Consider the following 19373-nt stretch of genomic DNA (forward strand, 5'->3'; position numbering starts at 1 on the left):
AAGAATAAGAGTAATCGTTAGGTCAGGATTTATTATTGAAGGATTTTTATCTGAAACATCTAGATGGTAATATCAAATATGTAACAAATATGACATTTAAGAATGTTTTTCTTAAAAAACATATCTGAATATTTTGCCATGTGTTCAATGCTCATCGATCTTGCAGTTAATCCTTTTTTGTCAGCATTAAGTTTGTATTAAAAATATGGTCCAGATTAATGTTTATCACCCACCAGCAGATTTTTCAAAGCCTCAGTGTGAGGGTTAACACTGATTTGAACAATTTCAGTCATATGGCTTTCATATTGAAGGAAATGATATTCAAATCAAGGTAATCATGAGATTAATCTAACATGTTATTTCCCGCAATAGGAGCTTGTCTTGAATGAATTTATGATCAAGAAACATTGAGTGATTTGACACTTAGCAGTCTTTATAGCTCAGTTAGATTGTTAGCTGATGGAAGCCATGCATAATGTGTTACTGTGGTTATGAGGAAGGTGGTTATATGTGCGACCCCTACATCAGCAGTTGTGTGCACAGTTGTGCCCCTTAGCTAACCAGGATCTGATGATCATGGGTTCGATCCCTGATTATGTTCCTTGGTTTGTTAGGACCCCCTTCATTCTGAACACTGTAGCTGGAAGTGTGGAGTGAGTGAGTATTGTTTTACGCCTCTTTTAGCAATGTTTTAGTAATATCAAGGCACCAGAAATGGGCTTCACACATTGTACCCATATGGGGAATCGTACCAAGGTCTTCAGCGTGATGAGCGAACATTTAACCACTAGGCTACCCCCACCACCCGTGGAAGTATTGAAGATCAGCATGTATTATTTACTGCAATACTTCGATCTGTTGTCACCCCAACTTGAACATGGTTCATAGTTTTCATGACCCAGATGTGTTGCAATATGTATTCAGCCTGCAACTTTAGCCACTAGTCTGAAGCCTGAGTCTAGTAACTTTCTGTTTGGAGTGGTAAGCTCATCTGCTAAACCTCTAAATATAGCGTTAACATCAACAGAAAATGATGATTTTAGCTAAGTTTGGACAAGTAGACACGAAATTTTAATTTTGGTGTCCAGAATGTGTATTGTGTGGATCTTGCCTTGTTCCATCGCCAGAAAGCACAAGACACTGTTGCAAATAACATGGACAACATTTCCACTCGGATCCTGAAAAGACCTAATTGTATTTTTGTGAAGAGTGACACCTTGCTTGGTACTTGTTCTGAAGCGTCACATTGATAGAAGTTTTAGACTCAACCCTGTCTTCACTGATGCTACAGCTTCTAAATGACATTTGAGGAAATAAGGAAGTTAAAAAGAGTTGGCACACATAGACATGATCACAGCACAACGATGGTGATGTATTACAGTGATTTAGAGTCTCGAATAGGCCTTAAATTGGCATTTGCCTTGAAAGTCTTAACCCTAACTACACAGCCAATTCTTTTTATTATTTGCATACCATATACAGACGTGCTTGTTCATGTCTGTGAATGTATGCAATAATGCTTCATGATAACGAGTAATTTAAACTTCATTTGAATTATGACTGGAAGTTCGAGTGTCTACCATTTTAATGAATGTAATTGTGATCCAGGATGAGTTACTTCCCTTTATATTATGTCACTGCACTGACTGTTTGCATCTTGTTTGTGTTATTTATTTGCGTTGTACTTGACTAAAAGTGCCTTAAAAAAGCCTTGAATTTGTTGAGGCCAAATCTACCAGCCCCGTAATACAGTAGTTAAAATTGTTGACTAATGGGTTTGATGAATTGCTTTGATATGTTGCTCCATTTTTTACGCCCAAGTAGGGTAATAATGACTTGCATGTGTATGCGTAATATATATCGTCACTGAAATCAACACCCTTTATCTTCAAAACCTTATCGATCACCTCAACATGTTTGGAGTAATACAAGCGGCTACATGGGTACTGATTTTCACATAACTTCTTCTTGATGTTGTGTTAGGCATAACCTCAAGGCTTAAATTGCTGGAGCATAAGACTGGTTGTTGAAAGCTGCTGTTTAGAAAGTTATTTTAAGGCTTTGTAAGTTGTGTGAGATGTTGGGAGCATACACCTATTGTTAGTAATGTTACACAGGTCGCAGAGGGTAGAGTCATCCCACAGATGACATCTTTACCTTGACAACCAGCTTATGGAGTTGGTCATGTGGAGACGTGTCTGACCTTGGATCACAATTGCTTAGAATTGATATGAAAAGGCTCTAATGTCATAAAGCATCTTTAGAAATATGTTTTCCTGAACATGTATCAACCTTATTTCACTAGTCCTCACTGAGTTTGTAGCTAGTTCTACATGAACAAGACAAAAATGTTTACCATGTTGACTTTTCTGTTAGTTTTATTCAGTTCCAATTTATAGCAAATTGAAGCATTGAGAAATATAGGCCTTATATGCTACTAGTCAATGAGGACTACCATCATTGGTTTCTCTTTGTCCTCAGCACAAACCCGTGAAGATCCGGGGTATAATACGTCTTCAGCAACCCATGCTTGCCGTAAAAGGCGACAACTAACAGGATCGGGTGGTCAGACTCGCTGACTTGGTTGATGCATGTCATCGATCCCAATTGCGTGGATCGATGCTCATGATATTAATCACTGGATTGTCTGGTTCAGACTCGATTACTTACAGACCGCCGTCATATAGCTGGAATATTGCTGACTGCTGCGTTAAACAACAAACCAACCAACCAACTTCAGCACAATTTAGTAGCCTTTGGCTAGAGGACTAGACTGAATATGGAAGGCTGATCAATAGTTGCACAAGGCTAGACATGAGATGATACATAGGTTACACAGACTAGTCAGTTGCAACACTAGACTTTCAATGAGATCATTAATCAGGGATGCACTACCCACTAGCCTGGGTAATTGTGTCTAATGTTGAAGGTATCCTGAAGGCTAATATCATTTCAGTCAGACTGGAGGGTGTCCTTTTATGTTATCACTATTCGGGCAAATAATTGTTTTAGGTTAATTTGCATCCATGACAGACAGAATACACACTTGTGTTGAATAGAAAAAGGATTTTGTTCTTGGCTTCACCATGAACTTTGTTTGACCCATGTTGAGATTTACTGGTGTTTGTGTCACTGTTAGTGCTCTCTGCACTGCAACAGGCTTCGGGGTGGTTGCTGAGCATGTGGTGTCGGATGCGAATCACGCACGCTGTCATTACATTGGGATAACTCAACAATGAAGGTATTACTGGTAATGATTGTTCGAAGGTCTTATCTTCCTCACTGCCCAACTGAAGCTGAAGGCTGAGAGATTGCCAGGCAGTTGTTGATGGCACTTTCAGGTGGCAGTTAGTGAAATGGTCCTAGCTGTGGGGATTCAGGATTAGATGTGGTCCCCAGCAACTTATCATTGATGTAAGATTGGTGGTCCGGCTTGATGACTTGGTTGGTAGCATGGACCATGGCACATTGTATCAATCACTGGATTGTCTGGACCAGAATCATATTTACAGGCTGCCATACAGCTAGAATATTACTGTGTACGGCATTCAGCAAAAAACGAACAAAACAAGATGGACATGTGGGGTTTCACAGCGGAAGATGAATGGTGGATGAGGGCTGCTATGTAGAGTGAACTGACAGCTTGTTTCACCATAGCGGTAAACATCTAAAACCTGGATCACTGTGGGATTGCCCCATACATTTGGCTGACACTCCCCTATACAACTGAAATACTATTCAAAGTAGTGTTTAACCAGACTCATAGTAAGAATATTGTTTAGAATGTGAATTTTGACCGGAAGAATGTTGTAGCTGTTCCTTAACATTGTATTGTTAATAAGTGCCCTTTTTGGTCATACCTGGACAAATGTAGGACCCATGAAGATCCAGATTAGAATAGGTCTTCAGCAACCCAAGCTTGCTGTAAAAGGTGACTGCTTGGGGGTCAGGGTGGTCAGGCTCGATGACTTGGTTGATGCATTTCATCGTTTCCCAATTGTGTGGGTCAATGCTCATGATATCACTGGATTGTTTGGTCCAGAATCGATTATTTACAGACCGCCGTAATATAGCTGAAATAATGCTAAGTGTGGCATTAAACAACAAACAAAATATAAAACAAATATAGAAACAAACCACAGCTTCCCAGGTACATGTGTCAGATGATCATCCTCTGTCCTCGGCTTGATGGAATCAGGCAGTTGGCCATCGATGGAGTACAGTGGGGCTGAGGAAGTGTAATGTTTTCAGCATTGACTGGCAGTGTAACCTGGTCAGCTTGATGCTGGAGGGCGACATTCATGAAATCAATGTTCTGGTCGAAGGATCTCTAGGGATATGTTACGGTAACAAACTTCCATTTATTGCTTCAACACGTTTGACACAGCAGTCTCTGTGAAGTCAAACTTATTTTGGTAGCATTGTTGACTGAGGACAAAGTTTAGATTGAGTGAAGATGACTTAAAAGACATTTGAACCTAAGATGGCTGTCACCATCTTCACATCGTGTCTTCTCTCTATGTATTGTGGCTTCTGAAGAGAAGATTCTTTTCAAATAACATTTATGTTAAGTCTCCCAAGAAAGAGGGCTGTTTAATGAGTTGGCTGTGGCTGTGGCTGTGGCTGTGGCTGTTCTTGATTTCTCCATGGGATAAAGAGATTTCTTACTTAATAAGGGGAACAGGTGGCCCAGTCATTTAAGGCACCAGAATTTGCTGTGCAGAGTTGCATCCGTTATTTGTGCCAGAAACCTATGAACATGGTTTTGAATGCCATTTCGACCTGATAATGTTTCTTGGTTTGTCAGCACTATTCGCTATTGTTGGTTTCACCAAAGCAGTAATTAACTAAGACCTTCATTGCTTCGGGCTCACCTCCCACATCAAGCTAACGCGTTGTCAGATAATTGAAATACTGTTCAAAGTGGCTTAGAAAACAAACTCACTCACTCTGACCTAATACCCCAACTATATAGCTCAATCAGAGTTTCCTGGAGGGGGCGCCGCAATTCGCTGTGCAGAGTAATGCATCCCTTGGGCATGCCAAAAACCTATGATTGTGGATTCGAATCCTGGGTCTCCTCTATTATGTTTCTAGGTTTGTCAGCGCTGTACCCATGCTCGTGGGTTTCATCGAAGTGGTAAACATCTAAGACCTGCATCACTTCGGGCTTTCCTCCCACATTAAGCTGACAGGCTGTGATATAACTGGAATACTGTTGAAAGTGGCGTTCAACCCAACTCACTCACTCCGGGTGTTTCCTGGCATCTGATTGGCTATCATTGAAGGGCAGCTTGTCACCATAAATGTTTGAGTATTTCTGATAAACTTTTGACTTCCATCTAGGGCGGGATCCTGATCTGATCTTGGAATTTGGATGACCTCCATTCAAGGTCAAGGTTATATCATAAACATGTTCATCAGAAAACATAGCAGTGTATCTATGCCTGTCATTAACAATTTGATATTTATAAAAATATATGATATTTTAAAATATTATAACTGAATCTGATCATTGTGCTGTAGAAGACGGGAAAATTTCAGTTTTAAAGAATAGGTATGACATTGCTTAACTCAAATAACATTTTCTTCAGCTTTGTATTTACAGATTCTTTGAGCATGTTGAGCATGATTGCATGGCTATGTAAACATGTTCATTCCTCCGAATATCCAGTTATGATGGGAACAATGGGAGCAGCCACTTTCTGTATAGTTACAATATTAGTCTAGACGCTTCACATAAAATCAATATTTTGACCAACCTTCTTTTGAAGTATAGATGTTCAATAAAACAATTAGCGTATTGCATTTATGTATCAACATGATCCAGCCTTGGTTCTGCTGACTCCCTTTCATGTTCCAGGGCATTGTGCTTCTGTGCATCAGGCCATTGTTCACTGAACAATAGTATACAGGCCACATGGGTAACTTCATTGTCTGTTAAACTCTTACCTCAGTGTGGTGTCATCAGATTCACATTAATACATCACCTGGAGGCGAGTCTTGTGATCCATCTTAGGTTGTTAATGAAGTTATTATGGTGACTGTGTGAGGACTCATTGCTGGCTTGTTAGCACCTCTTTACTCTGGGTGATAATGAGTCTGGCTGGCGGTGTGGGCTGCCACCAATTACACCATTACAGATGACAGTGTCACAGTTGGATACGGAGGCTGGGTGAGTGGGAGCAGTTGTATTTGGGGGTCCTTGGTATGGCAGGGGTTTTATGTATACTCATGGCTAAAGGAAATGTGAATACAATATATATTAGTAAATAAGTGGAGAATGACTCATATTCAAGAGATATTCAATTGGTTTGATGCACATGTGAACATACTGGTATGTTGTGTGAACCGATGTTCATGAATGCATCACATGTGACGTCACTGATCCATGACTCAAAATGCAACATTTGTCTCGTGCAGGATTAGCGTGATAAGTTTGGAAATTGTGCAGCATATTGTGATAAGAATAAAGACACTGTGGTAACACTTGACTGATTGTTAGTTTTGTCAGTAATTGGTACACATTGGAAACATCTCTTCTTAACGTATATACTTCTCTCTCGATGTTTCTGTTTGTGTTTCTTTTGGCGGTGAGTTTATTTGAGGATGTGATTATTTTGGAAGCTAAGACCAATGTTGCTCATTTATCTTGCCATAAGTCCATTGAAGCTATTGGAATACTTGAAGAAAAAGAGTTGTGTCAGACAAAGGTGTGATGACAGGACACAATGGTAACGGCAGTAGTGGATGCCTCTTGAAGAGAGTCAGAAAAGGACTTGCTGCATAACTTTGAGCACAGCTTTGACCCTGACTTTCCCCATGCAGCCTGTGCTGCCTATGCTGGCTATAACAGGCAACCAAATGTACTGGCTGGTCAGGCTTGTGGACAGTCTTGTGTTGAGGGCCTGTTATGTATGTTTGTGCAATGCCAGGTACTGTTGTGTGTTGCGGTGCGGAGTTCTATTTGTTATTGTGTGATGCATCCTTGTGTGATGTAAGTGTAGGAGAAACCATGTCCCTGAGGTATTACTAGAGATTGTAAACCCTCACATGAGGGACGTTCCCGAATGTGAGGGTTTACAATCTCCAGTAATCTCGAGGAGTCATGGTTTGCCCAACCTATAAACTGACTCATCGCATAGACGTTTTTGATTAAATAACTGTACTAAAAACTCTCAAATGTATAACCTGTATCGGAGATGAAATATTGCCTGCAGTCGTGAACTCGTTTCAATGAAACCGGTGACCTCAGCACTTGGGTTTCGCAACGGTGTGAAATCTGCATGTGTGTCTTGTAGGCTGTTCGTAGTTTTTGTTCTATCAAGGTTTTCCCTCCTGCAAGGTTTTACAATCACTGTAATACCTCCTACAAGGTGTTGCCACAATTTCAAAAACTCCATATCAAGTTACACAAACAGCCAGTAGGTTTATAATGACAGATTATCACCAAGTTAAAAGTATTAACCTGTTATGACGACTAGACTACGACTAATGGCATGTCAACATAAACTGAAGCTGTGGATCTTTTTTCACAATGTCGGTCGTCTGGATTGTCTTGTCCAGACTCAATTATTTACAGACCACTGTCATATAGCAGAAATCTTGCAGAGTCTGACATGAAACAACAAATATAACTAAACAGGTTCCTCTATCATGCTGTGGAGGTCAATATAAACACTTTTAGTAACCCAAGAAAATGTTGTCAAAACTAAAAGTTAGATGTTCAGAAAACAACACCCCAAGTAATTTGATACAATTTCAGTATCTTGATCCAACTACAATATCCTATCACAGAAAATAATTTGTATGACGTGATGTAGTTATTTACAGAAACATTCTGTTTGTTAATTCTGTCTTCAATATTAAGCCCATGTTTCTGACTTTCTCTGGCAGTTTGTCAAGATGGTGTGTGAATCTAAATTGGAACAGGGTTGCTTGCCAATTAGCTAACCTGATCAGTGAGAATCTATGTGATTAAAATGTAACTTGTACTTTCATCAAAAACTAGTTATAAGGGTTTGTGAAAACTTTTCAAGAGATCGCAAAGTATTGTCCACTGTTTTTACTTTTGTAAGATCAAGGTCCTGGTCACCTGACGGCTAATTTCTGATTTCAACAATAACTTCCTGTCATTGTAACTTCCTGAATTGTATTAATTGTTGTATGACAATTATATTTACTCATGTAGCCATGAGGCTGGAACAGGTAGTAGTTAACTGGGACAGGTAGTAGTTAACTGGAACAGGTAGTAGTTAACTGGGACAGGTAGTAGTTAACTGGAACAGGTAGTAGTTAACTGGAACAGGTAGTAGTTAATTGGGACAGGTAGGTAGTTGTAATATGGTGTAGAACGCAATTGAATGAGTGGATCCTGCCAAAATTGACCCACGAGACAAATAAATAAATAAATAAATAAATAAATAAATAAATAAATAAATAAATAAATAAATAAATAAATAGCAAGCAAGCAATTGCGCAAGCAAGCAATATTTTTCATGGGAATGCATCAAATTACTTTCTTAGTACTGTCAGTAAGTAGGAGGTTAGCAGATCCTGAAGGTAGTTAGTCACGTACCCGTGACTCCTGCTCTCCTTAATGGTGGTCACATTAGCAGGCTTGTGTTGAGGGCCTGTTATGTATGTTGGTGCAATGTTAGGTACTGATGTGTGTTGGGGCGTGGAGTTCTATTTGTTATTGTGTGATGCATCCTTGTGTGATGTAATGACAGATTATTACCAAGTTAAAAGTATTAACCGGTTATCACAGCTAGACCGAGACTAATAGGCACCTTGATGACATAGAGGATATTACACTTCAATAGGCCAAAGTAAATAGTTTTTGTCAAATTAAAGTTTGACTTATCTGAAACGAAAGACATTGCTCGTTTTCTGTAATCCATCTGTCATCTGTCAACATTGCTTACAGTCCATAAATAAATAAATAAAATAAATAAATAAATAAATAAATAAATAAATAAATAAATAAATAAATAAATAAATAATTAAATAAATAAATAAATAAATAAATAAATAAATAAATAAATAAATAAATAAAGGTGCTTTCTTACTACTCCCAGTAAGTACCGGTAAGAGGTTAGCAGATACTGCAGATTGACACTGTTATGAGAAGAGTTAACAGCGATTATGGAGGCAGATACAGAATTTTGACAAAGGGGGCTTTCCACTTAACCCAGGTTATAAAGTGAACACAAACCTATGACAGGTGGACATGTATTGTGTCTGAATAAGGTGTGTGTGTCCCACTGCAACCACCTCTGGACCTGCCAGTAGCTTAGATTCCTCATCATCTGGATGATGATGTTAGACTAGATGATGACACGGCCAGTTCAGTGCCGACTGAGAGATACTAAACTGCATGCAGAACAGGGCCCGGTTCCACAAAGTGATCTAAGCACTATGACAATCATAAGCCTATACATGTTAAAGTATGGCAGTCACAACACCTTAGCTCTAAGATCACTTTGTGGAACGGGGCTCTGTACTGCATCCTGTTTGGTATCTTTCAGTCGGAACTGAACTGGCCCATCTCAGCATCTAGTCTAACATCATCATCATGTGCAACATCGAACAGTAATAAACCAATACAATGCATCACAAATCAGGTTGACTGGGCAGGAAGTGTGGTGGTGTAAAGCTGGGTTTTCTTTGAGGTGTGGATTTCTGTTACTGCTGCAACAGGAAGATCCATTGTTGGTGTCATGTTCGGGTTCAGTGACTGTGTCACCTGATACAAAGCTGAGACTGAGTGTCACATGGGCCAGGGATATCTGTGGAATGCTGGAAACTGGGTTACTAGCAATGTGCTTCTGGTTGGGATGTTGTGTGATGTTGCAGGACCTGATTGGTATGTAGCTTATAACATTTTGATAAACTGTAATCTGATTTCATGTCTTAAATAGGTCACCTGCTCTCTACATACTCCTTATATTTCACACATATATCTGCGGCAAATTTTTGGGGCAGGTTTCCAAGGTTGTTTTTAACACACAATTTGCTCTGCTGAGTTATTTCCCTTAGTCATGCCAGGATCCACTTATTGTAGGTTCAGATCCCTTGCTGGTGCAGACCATTGGATATTCTGGGGTAGAATAGGTCTTCAGCAACCCATGCTTGCCTTAAATGGTGACTATGCTTGCCATAAAAGGCGACTATGCTTGTCGTAAAAGGCGACTAATGGGATCGGGTGGTTACGCTCGCCGACTTGGTTGATGCATGTCATCGATCTCAATTGCGTGGATTGATGCTTATGATATTAATCGCTGGATTTTCTGGTCCAGACTTGATTATTTACAGACCGCCGTCATGTAGCTGGAATATTGCTGAGTTCGGCGTTAGACAGCAAAACAACCAACCAATCTTGCTGCTGCAACACTGTACTTGTCCCTGTAGTTTCACCAAGGTGGAGACTGTCTACAGCCTGCGTCGCTGTAATGTCGCGCCACATAGCTGCATGTCACTCCCGATCACATTAGAGCTAATATGCTGGGATATAAATCCTCAAGCACTCAACCACATCTGCCTTTTCAAAGTGCCTGACATTCTAGATAACACTCTCTGTAATTGACTTTTTCCGCCTTGATTTGTTGACTAGGTGTTTCTTGCAGCTTGAGGCATTATGGTTTATAGACTATATATTACCTGCCATACCGTATTCGACGTAATAAGCACCCCGCTCTAATAAGCGCCCACGGCGATATTTACTAATATATTGGCAAGTGAACAATCCCAATTATCACCCCTTCCGATTGATCAATGTACACAAGACTCACTCACTCACTCACTCACTCACTCACTCACTCACTCACTCACTCACTCACTCACTCACTCACCCACTCACCCACTCACCCACCCACCCACTTACTTCACTCACTCACAGGGCCTGAGCAATGATTTGTTCAGTCTGCATTTCAAGACTTACAAGACTTGCAAAACAATAAACGAACCCCCTTTGGATTCAAACCATAGGTCTTCTGATCCAAGGTTGGACCCCTCTCTACCCGACCAAACAGGTTAGGTCGACTGCATGCCCCGATACATGAACCTCGGCGTGGACTGAGACACTTTAATTAAGTTATTATCCCAACTGGATACTAAAATATCCCCAGTTGATTATAGAGAGTAGAGTCTTGTGTGTGGGATCAGAGATAATATATTGGCTCCATCTTTCAGTTGCTGATGACAACAAGAATCTCACAAAGGTGGGAGTGGAAATGAAATCTTACCCTAACTCACCACATTGGAAGTTATTATGAAAAGGGGGCTTGGGGAATTACAAGACTATATCATTCTGGGGAAACATGGCACCATAGTTCTAACTGGTTCATCCCACTGTTCAAAGCATCTTTTGGATTCTGTTTTCATATTGACAAATGTTTTTTTGTTATACAGTATTCGACGTAATAAGCGCCCACGGCGATATTTGCTAATATCTTGGCAAGTGAACAATCCCAATTATCACCCCTTCCGATTGATCAATGTACACAAGACTTATTTATTCGTGTATAATACACATGCGTGTGTTATATACACCCTTAATTATGGGCAATTAAATTCATGAAAAATATATCTGTCGTATATAAACATTTCAGGCCGTCAGCATAAACCACAAAATTTATCTTCCAACTCTGTTTTTTCCACCAAAATAATATTCTAATAAGAGCCCCTGATTTGTATTTTTGAGAGCGCCCTGGGCGCTTATTACGTCGAATACGGTATGTGTTCTTCAGTGAAAGAGTTTTGGGAATGCGGATGTGTTACTTAATTTTACACATAAATGCAGTCAAATGGGTTTGATAAAAAGTTTATGGAAGTATTTCGATTGTGTGCTTCATCACTGTCAGGCAGCCAGAGGCAGCAAGCATTCACAGCTCTCCGTGTTACATTACAGCATCATAGGTATACCGTTTGTTATGAAAGTCTACATGATATATCAAGCATTATGAGGGTCCTTATTGGGTCCTTATCATACAGATGGTTGACTAGAGGGAAAACAGTGTTGTATTGTTGTATACATGGTAACAGCTTCAGCATCATTTCATTGGTAGACTTTTATTACCAAATATTATCATTGTCATGACATCAGCATAAGTATTGTTGAACCAGTCCACTGATCTATGGAGGAATGAGAAAGATGGCCAGGATGTAGAGGACTACCGGTATATGGTTTATTATGTGTCTATTGTTATGGCATGTTGGCCTAATGAATTTGGCAGATGGCCGGAAAATTCTCATCCCTGATGGAAACGAATAAGGGAACAAGGAAAAATATAGGGAAATAGGCCTTGGTGTCAGTACATTTGAAATAGCACGCATACAAATTCAACTCATCAGAATCAAATGTTGAGATGTGTTTGTGTGCATTGTTTCCAACGGGTATTTGGTAGACAAGGCTGGCAACCCGTGATAGCACATCATTTTACTGTGTCTAAAGCGAAGTGAGACTTCTCTTCATATCCATCAGTATATCTGTTGTTAAGTAGTTTCTTTATTGATATTCAAAGCTTTCAGTTCAAATATTATGGTGGAGGCTTTCATTGTTTAAACTTTACTTACCACATGAAATATTGTTTAAAATTTACTTACCTCATGAAATGTTGTTAATCTTTACTTACCTCATGAAATATTGTTTAAAATTTACTTACCTCATGAAATATTGTTTAAACTTTACTTACCTTATGAAATATACTACTCAAAACAAGTTAAGGGCAGATGCCGAAAGTCATATTAAAGAATCTGTTGTTCTTTACCTTCTTTTGAGTACTGTATTCGATGTAATAAGCGCGCCGCTCTAATAAGCACCCACGTCCAGATTTGCTAATATATTGGCTAGTGAACAATCCCAATTGGCGCTTCCGACCCCTATTCGCGTATAATACGCACTTGTGTGTTATATGCACCCTTTATTATTGGCTATTAAATTCTTGAAAATTATATCTGTCGTACATAAACATTTCAGGCTGTCAGCATAAACCACGAAATTTATCTTTCAACTCTGTTTTTTTTTCACCAAAATAATATTCTAATAAGAGCCCCCTATTTCTAATTTTGAGAGCACCCTGGGCGCTTATTACGTCGAATACGGTAGTATATATTTCAAGTTCACAACAGTGTTAAGTGAGTTGTTTAAACTTCAGTAAGCATTCTCATAAGCAAGCAGTATACACGAAAGGTTAAATATTGTATATAAGGCCCTTTCAGTTTTAGTATTTGGTTTCTAAAACTGCCATGAAAATCTGAAATTAGAAGGAAAAAATAACAGACTTGTGAAGATATGTTAACAGCAGTCTCTGAAACAAGCAGACACTGAGAGCCTTAAGGGCCAGGGTCCCGTTCCACAAAGCGATCGTAGCGCTACGATTGTCGTAAGTCTATGTTAAAGTATGTGAGTTACAATTGTCTTAGTGTTACGATCGCTTTGTGGAACGGGGCCCTGCACAGTAAAACAAACTGTAGGCCCAGTGTAAAAACTGTAGGCCCAAACATGCTAGCTGCAGCAGCGAGACATACCCTTGCATTATAAATTACAAAACACAGTTCCCAGAGATTCAGTGGGGATAAATGAAGCCAACATTAATCAGAAATGTTTACATCGACTCGTAAAACATCATTGCGACTACACGTCGTACACAATTTGAAGGGGGGCACGGGTGGCCCAGTCGTCTAAGGCGCCATGATTCGCTGTGCAGAGTTGCGTCCCTTGGGCACACCAGAAACCTATGATTGTGGGTTCGAAAACCTGGGCCCCGATTATGTTTCTAGGTTTGTCAGCACCATACCCGTGCTCGTGGGTTTCACCGAAGTGGTAAACGTCTGAGACCTGCATCACTTCGGGCTTTCCTCCCACATTAAGCTGACACGCCGTGATATAACTGGAATACTGTTAAAAGCGGCGTTAAACCCAACTCACTCACTCACTCACACAATTTGAAAAGTCTAATCCTTCTGTTTATAAGTATGAAAGTTATGTTATCACATTACTTAAATAATTCTTAATGATGCCGTAAGGGCCTGCTGAAATTTAAAACTGTCAGCCCAAGAACAAATCTGATGGCCTCGGGCCTACGGGCCGATGTTTATTTCAAACACTGATTAACAGTGTCATTATTTTTCAGTGGGATGGAGAATTTTTTTTTAAATGTAGCGTTTTATAGTATTTCTTTGATTTTTACAGTTCTCAAGTAATATGAGATTTCTGTTGGGTCAGTTGGAAAGTAATATACTTCACCACACGGCACTGCTTCGTACTAATCATGTAGGGAAGTAATGATCAAAGAGAACAATGGACGCCTACCGTGACAGATAGAAGTTTACCAAAATACCTGGCATTGACACTAATCACAACACAGAATGACAGAGCGTGGCTAATTAGCTCAGTGCCAGTCTATAGACAAACGTGGCAGCAAGAAAACAATGCTTTCTCTTTGAGCTGTGGTCCATCATTATTTGTTTAGATAACAAATTAACGAGTGAACTGGTGTTATTTGAGGGACGGGTGCCAGACAAGGTCAGCCTCTATTGTTTGCTGGGTCCACTCTTCACTGGAGTATTATTCACCTGTAACGAGTTTACCTCACCAGTGAAGGGGTTACCTTGACCAGATACACAAGTGGTTCAACAGAGCTGGTTGATATTGTGCTGTGAGGGATTAACTGTGAGGGATTTACTGTGTGTTCAAGTTGGAGGGAGTTACACTCTTTAAACAGATTAAGTGGTAAGAATGTTAGCTACTTGGAGTGGTATTCAGGGTTGAAAATTATGTTTTATTTTCTCTCATCTCCATAAATGATCGCCTGGAGTGTTACTGTCTACTGAAGGGTAAAAGTGGCAGTCCACATGTAGAAAATATCACTAGTCATTCCTTACTTTCAATACATTAAGTGTACCAGCCTTATGTTAATTTTAAACCCATATATTGTAAATGAATACTATTTTAGGTGTGATATTTGCTGGTGAATGTTAGATGATTTGGTTTAAACATATTTATTTTCACAAAAGTATAAAAATGGATTGGTAAACAAGCGAAGCGTTTATGTTAATACTGCTCCATTACAGGTAGGACATATTATAATAAATACATCAATGAAGGTTAGATGAATGAATTGTACATGCCAAGCTAGATGTGTATCTATAATAAATCTATTTGCAGTTTATATTGAACAATTCATTTAACTGAAAATCTGCCAGTTTTTGATATGAAGTTTTGAATAGAATGATTTTGTATTTTGGGGTAGAAATGTTTTCCCAATTTTCTTTATCTTAGTGCGTACATCTATTAATCTATTTTAATATAACACGTAAAAAAGTACTTTTATTTTTGTTTTATGTGCGTTAATTGATAGCCTTATGTGATAACAATTTACAGGGTGTTTGGACTGATTCAGATCAATATGTGATGACTCTTTTCTGATAAGTGACTAGTGTGTACATAGGATTCCTTTTCTTGGTAAATGTACATACTCTTGAGTGGATTTCCATGAAAAGCCTTGTTCACTATAGGACTAGTGCGTAGCTGTGGGCTTTTACACTGAAACTAAGGATGGGAATGTGATATGTATTATCGCAGGAACATGTGTATTGTCCGGCTGTGTTGAACAGTGAGATGGGGGCTGGCAATGATTAGTTTTGACAGCCGTGTTGACCTAGCGAGTGGTTGACTGAATCTATTTAGGTCACAGTGTGACCTTATATAGCAACGGAGGTTTCTGTGAAATTTACCCCACCTGTACAGGCAATGGCTGAAAAGTAAGTAGCAAGAATGTTGGGTTTGAGACAGGTTGATATTCTCTTGTTCGCTGGTGTGTGAGGCTGGTTGGTGTGTGGACATTTCTCTCACTTAATGTCGCTGTTTTTGAATTCTGTGTTGTTGAAATATTCTACAGTTTCCACACCGGGTTCATGTTGCCATGGCAACTGATTGGATTAAATATTTATGTCATTAGAGGGGATCCCATGACATGGTGCTGGTCTTCTGTGTACACGTGGGTATGTAGGTGTATGCAGGTGTATGCAGGTGTACTTGTCTGAGGGAGACAGTCAGTTTGGGGTTAAACACAGCGCTGGGGCCCTGTATGGGTATCTGTCACCTTGTGTGTAGTTGTCGGAGTATTCTTGTAGTTTAAACCAGAAATAATTGCTGATACATTTGATCATCAAGTAATCAACCAAGTAAGCTGATCATAGTGTTAAGGGAAGGTGGGGTAGCCTCGTGGTTACAGCATTCGCTTGTCATGTCGAAGACACGGGTTCAATTCCCCCCATGGGTACACTATGTGAAGCTCATTTTCTGCTGTCCCCCGCCGTGATATTTCTGCAATATTGCTAAAAGCGGCGTAAAACCAAACTCACTGATATTGCAGAGTTGTTTGTGTATACATTTCAAGGTAAAATTATGTTGTTATAGTAAGATCCCCTACCAATGTAAGTCTATGATGCTACTGACAATGATGTTTGACACAGACTGATATTGACATATTTCCAGGTTGTATTTATGGGAGCTATTCTCGGTACATTTAAACTTGTTCTGAGTACATTGTGTATAGCGTGTCTACGGCCCCCATAATGTAGTGATGTTTTAGCACAGTACCATACACTCTCTATTTGGAGTAGCCTTGTGGTTAAAGTGTTTGTCACATCGAAGACCCGGGTTTGATTTCTCCACATGGGTACATTGTGTGAAGCCCATTTCTGGTGTCCTCGCCGTGATATTGCTGAATATTGCTAAAAGTGGCATAAAACCATACTCACTTGCCCACTCTATATCCCCTTCTACTTCCATGTCATGCAGGATTTTTCATTCAGAGTCCAAACTGCGTCCTGATTTTGTCACTTGTCTCACGAAGATTAAGTCTATTAACCTTCTCTTTGGTCTAGTTCACTAAACTAATACGAAAAACAAAAATCTACTAATATGACACTGAGCCAAGTAAGGGCAAGTTGACTAGTTTTGGTATCACCCAAATTGTTAAATAGATATTCTGATACCATTCAACCCCAGGGCAACTTTAATCATATATATTGTCAACAGCACACTTATCAGTTATGATTTGCTATACATATTACTTTAAGCATAGTTAATATTACGTATACATGATTGACAGGGCCATGAATAATATTCATGGGTAGACATAAAGATTTCACTATTATTGTTATTTTCTATGATAGTCATCTTCACATGTTGAATTCTGCTGCTATTTCAATTTCTCATTCTCAACACTTCAGCCATCCAGAAATGTATTTACAATTGAGACATACACCATCATGGCAGAAAATGTGGTGTTGGTATAGCCGCTCGTTATAAACCTACACCAAACAGTGTGCAGTGAAGCTTATTGATTTGCTGAATGAGATTATGTACAATAATTGAAAGTGTGATCTCCAATAGAGACTAAAACCAGTCTGGCAAGTTTTGTTGACAATAAGGGTTTATTTGACTCTACATGGAACATATTGCTGCAGGCAGTGCTGTAATAAAGGATCTCACACTTGACCTGTTGTCTCGTACACACTGCAGTCCAGGGTTGCACCTTGTTAAGGATGCAGCTTTTATAGCATTGATAGGATTGAATGAACAAAATATTTCATCTCCACGCTCATGTTGTGTGACGAGTCACACACTAGAGTGGGCAGGAATATCTGCTGAGAGACGGAGTGAATAGAATCTCCTGTGGCTGTTTGTAACATTGAGAGGTATATTTGTGTGAAAGTTGTAGTGCTTTTGAAATTCAGATGAGGAGTTGGGAAAATGTCTAGGTCAGCGTGCACCTGTAACTCAGTACGCAATGAATACATGTGTTGAGTGAACACCAAGTCGCCTCATATAATCGTAGGCTGCTCTTACTTTTCTAACCTGGAGTCCACAAGGGGAATAAACAAATGTTCATAATGATTTTTTTTAAAGCAATCCATGATTTAGGATGTTGTTTCATCAGACGATACTAAACCCAAAGTGAACTTTTACACAAATTATCCTTTGATATCAGTTGATCTCTTTTCTAATCTGTGTTCCAATGGATCTGGGACTAAAATAATTCAAGTTCTTATATCACCATGACAGTGTGTGTGTTAAGCATTGTGTACGGTTACAACTGTAGACGATTATGAGGATGACAATTGTTTTGCACAAACTTGAATGCATTTAGTCACATTTGAAATAGACATCAAGTTTTAGATGTGCCTATATGCAATCTTGCCAAACCCTGCAGTTTGTCCAGGGAACAGGCTCATGATTCTACCTCCCATCAAGGGGACAAGAATGTTGTACTGCTTTGGACAAAGTTAGTCTTGCCACAAAGTCATGCGATTATACCCACCCATGTGGTATTAAAAGATTACGGTTGCTTAAATTTATTGAAATGTTAAAAAGTCTGGTTCAGGTTGTCAGGGAAGTTTGAGGTATTTTAGAGACACTTCAAACACTTCCCTAAGACAAAGTAGTACAGAGGCGAGCTGACTTGTCTACTGGAATCGGTCTACAACACTGGGCCAGTAGGATAGTGATATAAGAACTGGCTTCATTCTTGTTCAGTGGTTAAATAATGTGTCAACCTGGAGATTTTTTTGAGTAAACAAGTTCCCTTGCATTCCATACTCACAGTACAAGTCTGATAGCAGACAGCAGAAGCAAGGCTAGGTCTAGGTGTGTTTGAGTTGTGCCTTGATGTAACCATATGTCGTCACGATTATATCATCTTTGTTCTGTTCCTGCTGCAGATGTTGTGTTATTTTCCCACAATAATACTCGTAATACGTACAACTAAGTGAGTCATTATTACTCATCCCTGTCATTGTTGATTTCAGCCTGCCAGTAATGCAAACATTTCCTTTTCGTATAAGTTGGACGATTGGAAGTTGAAGGCTTATATTGTTGATTGATGTTTCATACACAATCTGAATTTAGCATAATAGCATCGAACATGTTCAAATTGTTGTTTTGTATTGCAGGTGTCGTGTAGAGTGCGTGATGTGACGTTCAAGATGCTGCTGCGATGTCGTCGTCGACCATGTTGAGACAGCCAGCGACGTTGGTGGTGTTCTTCCTCTCCCTCGGCCTCCACCTCGCCACCAGCACCGCTTTCCTCTTCGACAGCAGAGGAAGTAAGCTTGTACCCTTGCGCATTCCTCACATTATCCATGAAATAACAATCATGTCTATAAGGGTTGGAAAGAATTAGCATGCATTTGACATTAATGGGGATACAACATTAGGATGTGCTGGCTTGGAGTCGGTATACTGTCTGTGTGGGGTGTCCATGTTCAACTGCAGCAGGGCACCTCAGTGGGCTAGCACTATAAAACAACATAAGTGGAGACTAGTACAAACGGACACACATGTTTGTCACTATGTGTGAAAT

The 19373-nt window shown here is 39.5% G+C and overlaps 1 protein-coding gene across 10 annotated transcripts in view; it reads left to right on the plus strand.

Annotated features, from left to right (window-relative positions):
- LOC139479772 (roundabout homolog 1-like) overlaps positions 1-19373 on the plus strand; it is a 108622-nt gene that overhangs the window by 70839 nt on the left and 18410 nt on the right. For 6 of the 10 annotated variants that reach the window (XM_071262631.1, XM_071262630.1, XM_071262633.1 and 3 more), the window contains one exon: positions 18964-19116. In XM_071262631.1, coding sequence (XP_071118732.1) covers positions 19008-19116 — 109 coding nt within the window. In that variant the 5' untranslated portion in view covers positions 18964-19007. Of the gene's footprint in view, positions 1-3177; positions 3242-14714; positions 14735-15533; positions 15766-17689; positions 17710-18963; positions 19117-19373 lie in introns of those variants that run through there. The other 4 variants (XM_071262636.1, XM_071262638.1, XM_071262635.1 and 1 more) reach the window with 4 other exon arrangements.

Source organism: Haliotis cracherodii, unplaced genomic scaffold, assembly GCF_022045235.1.
Source record: "Haliotis cracherodii isolate W230 unplaced genomic scaffold, xgHalCrac1.p SCAF_4, whole genome shotgun sequence".
Classification (NCBI taxonomy): Eukaryota; Metazoa; Mollusca; class Gastropoda; order Lepetellida; family Haliotidae; genus Haliotis; species Haliotis cracherodii.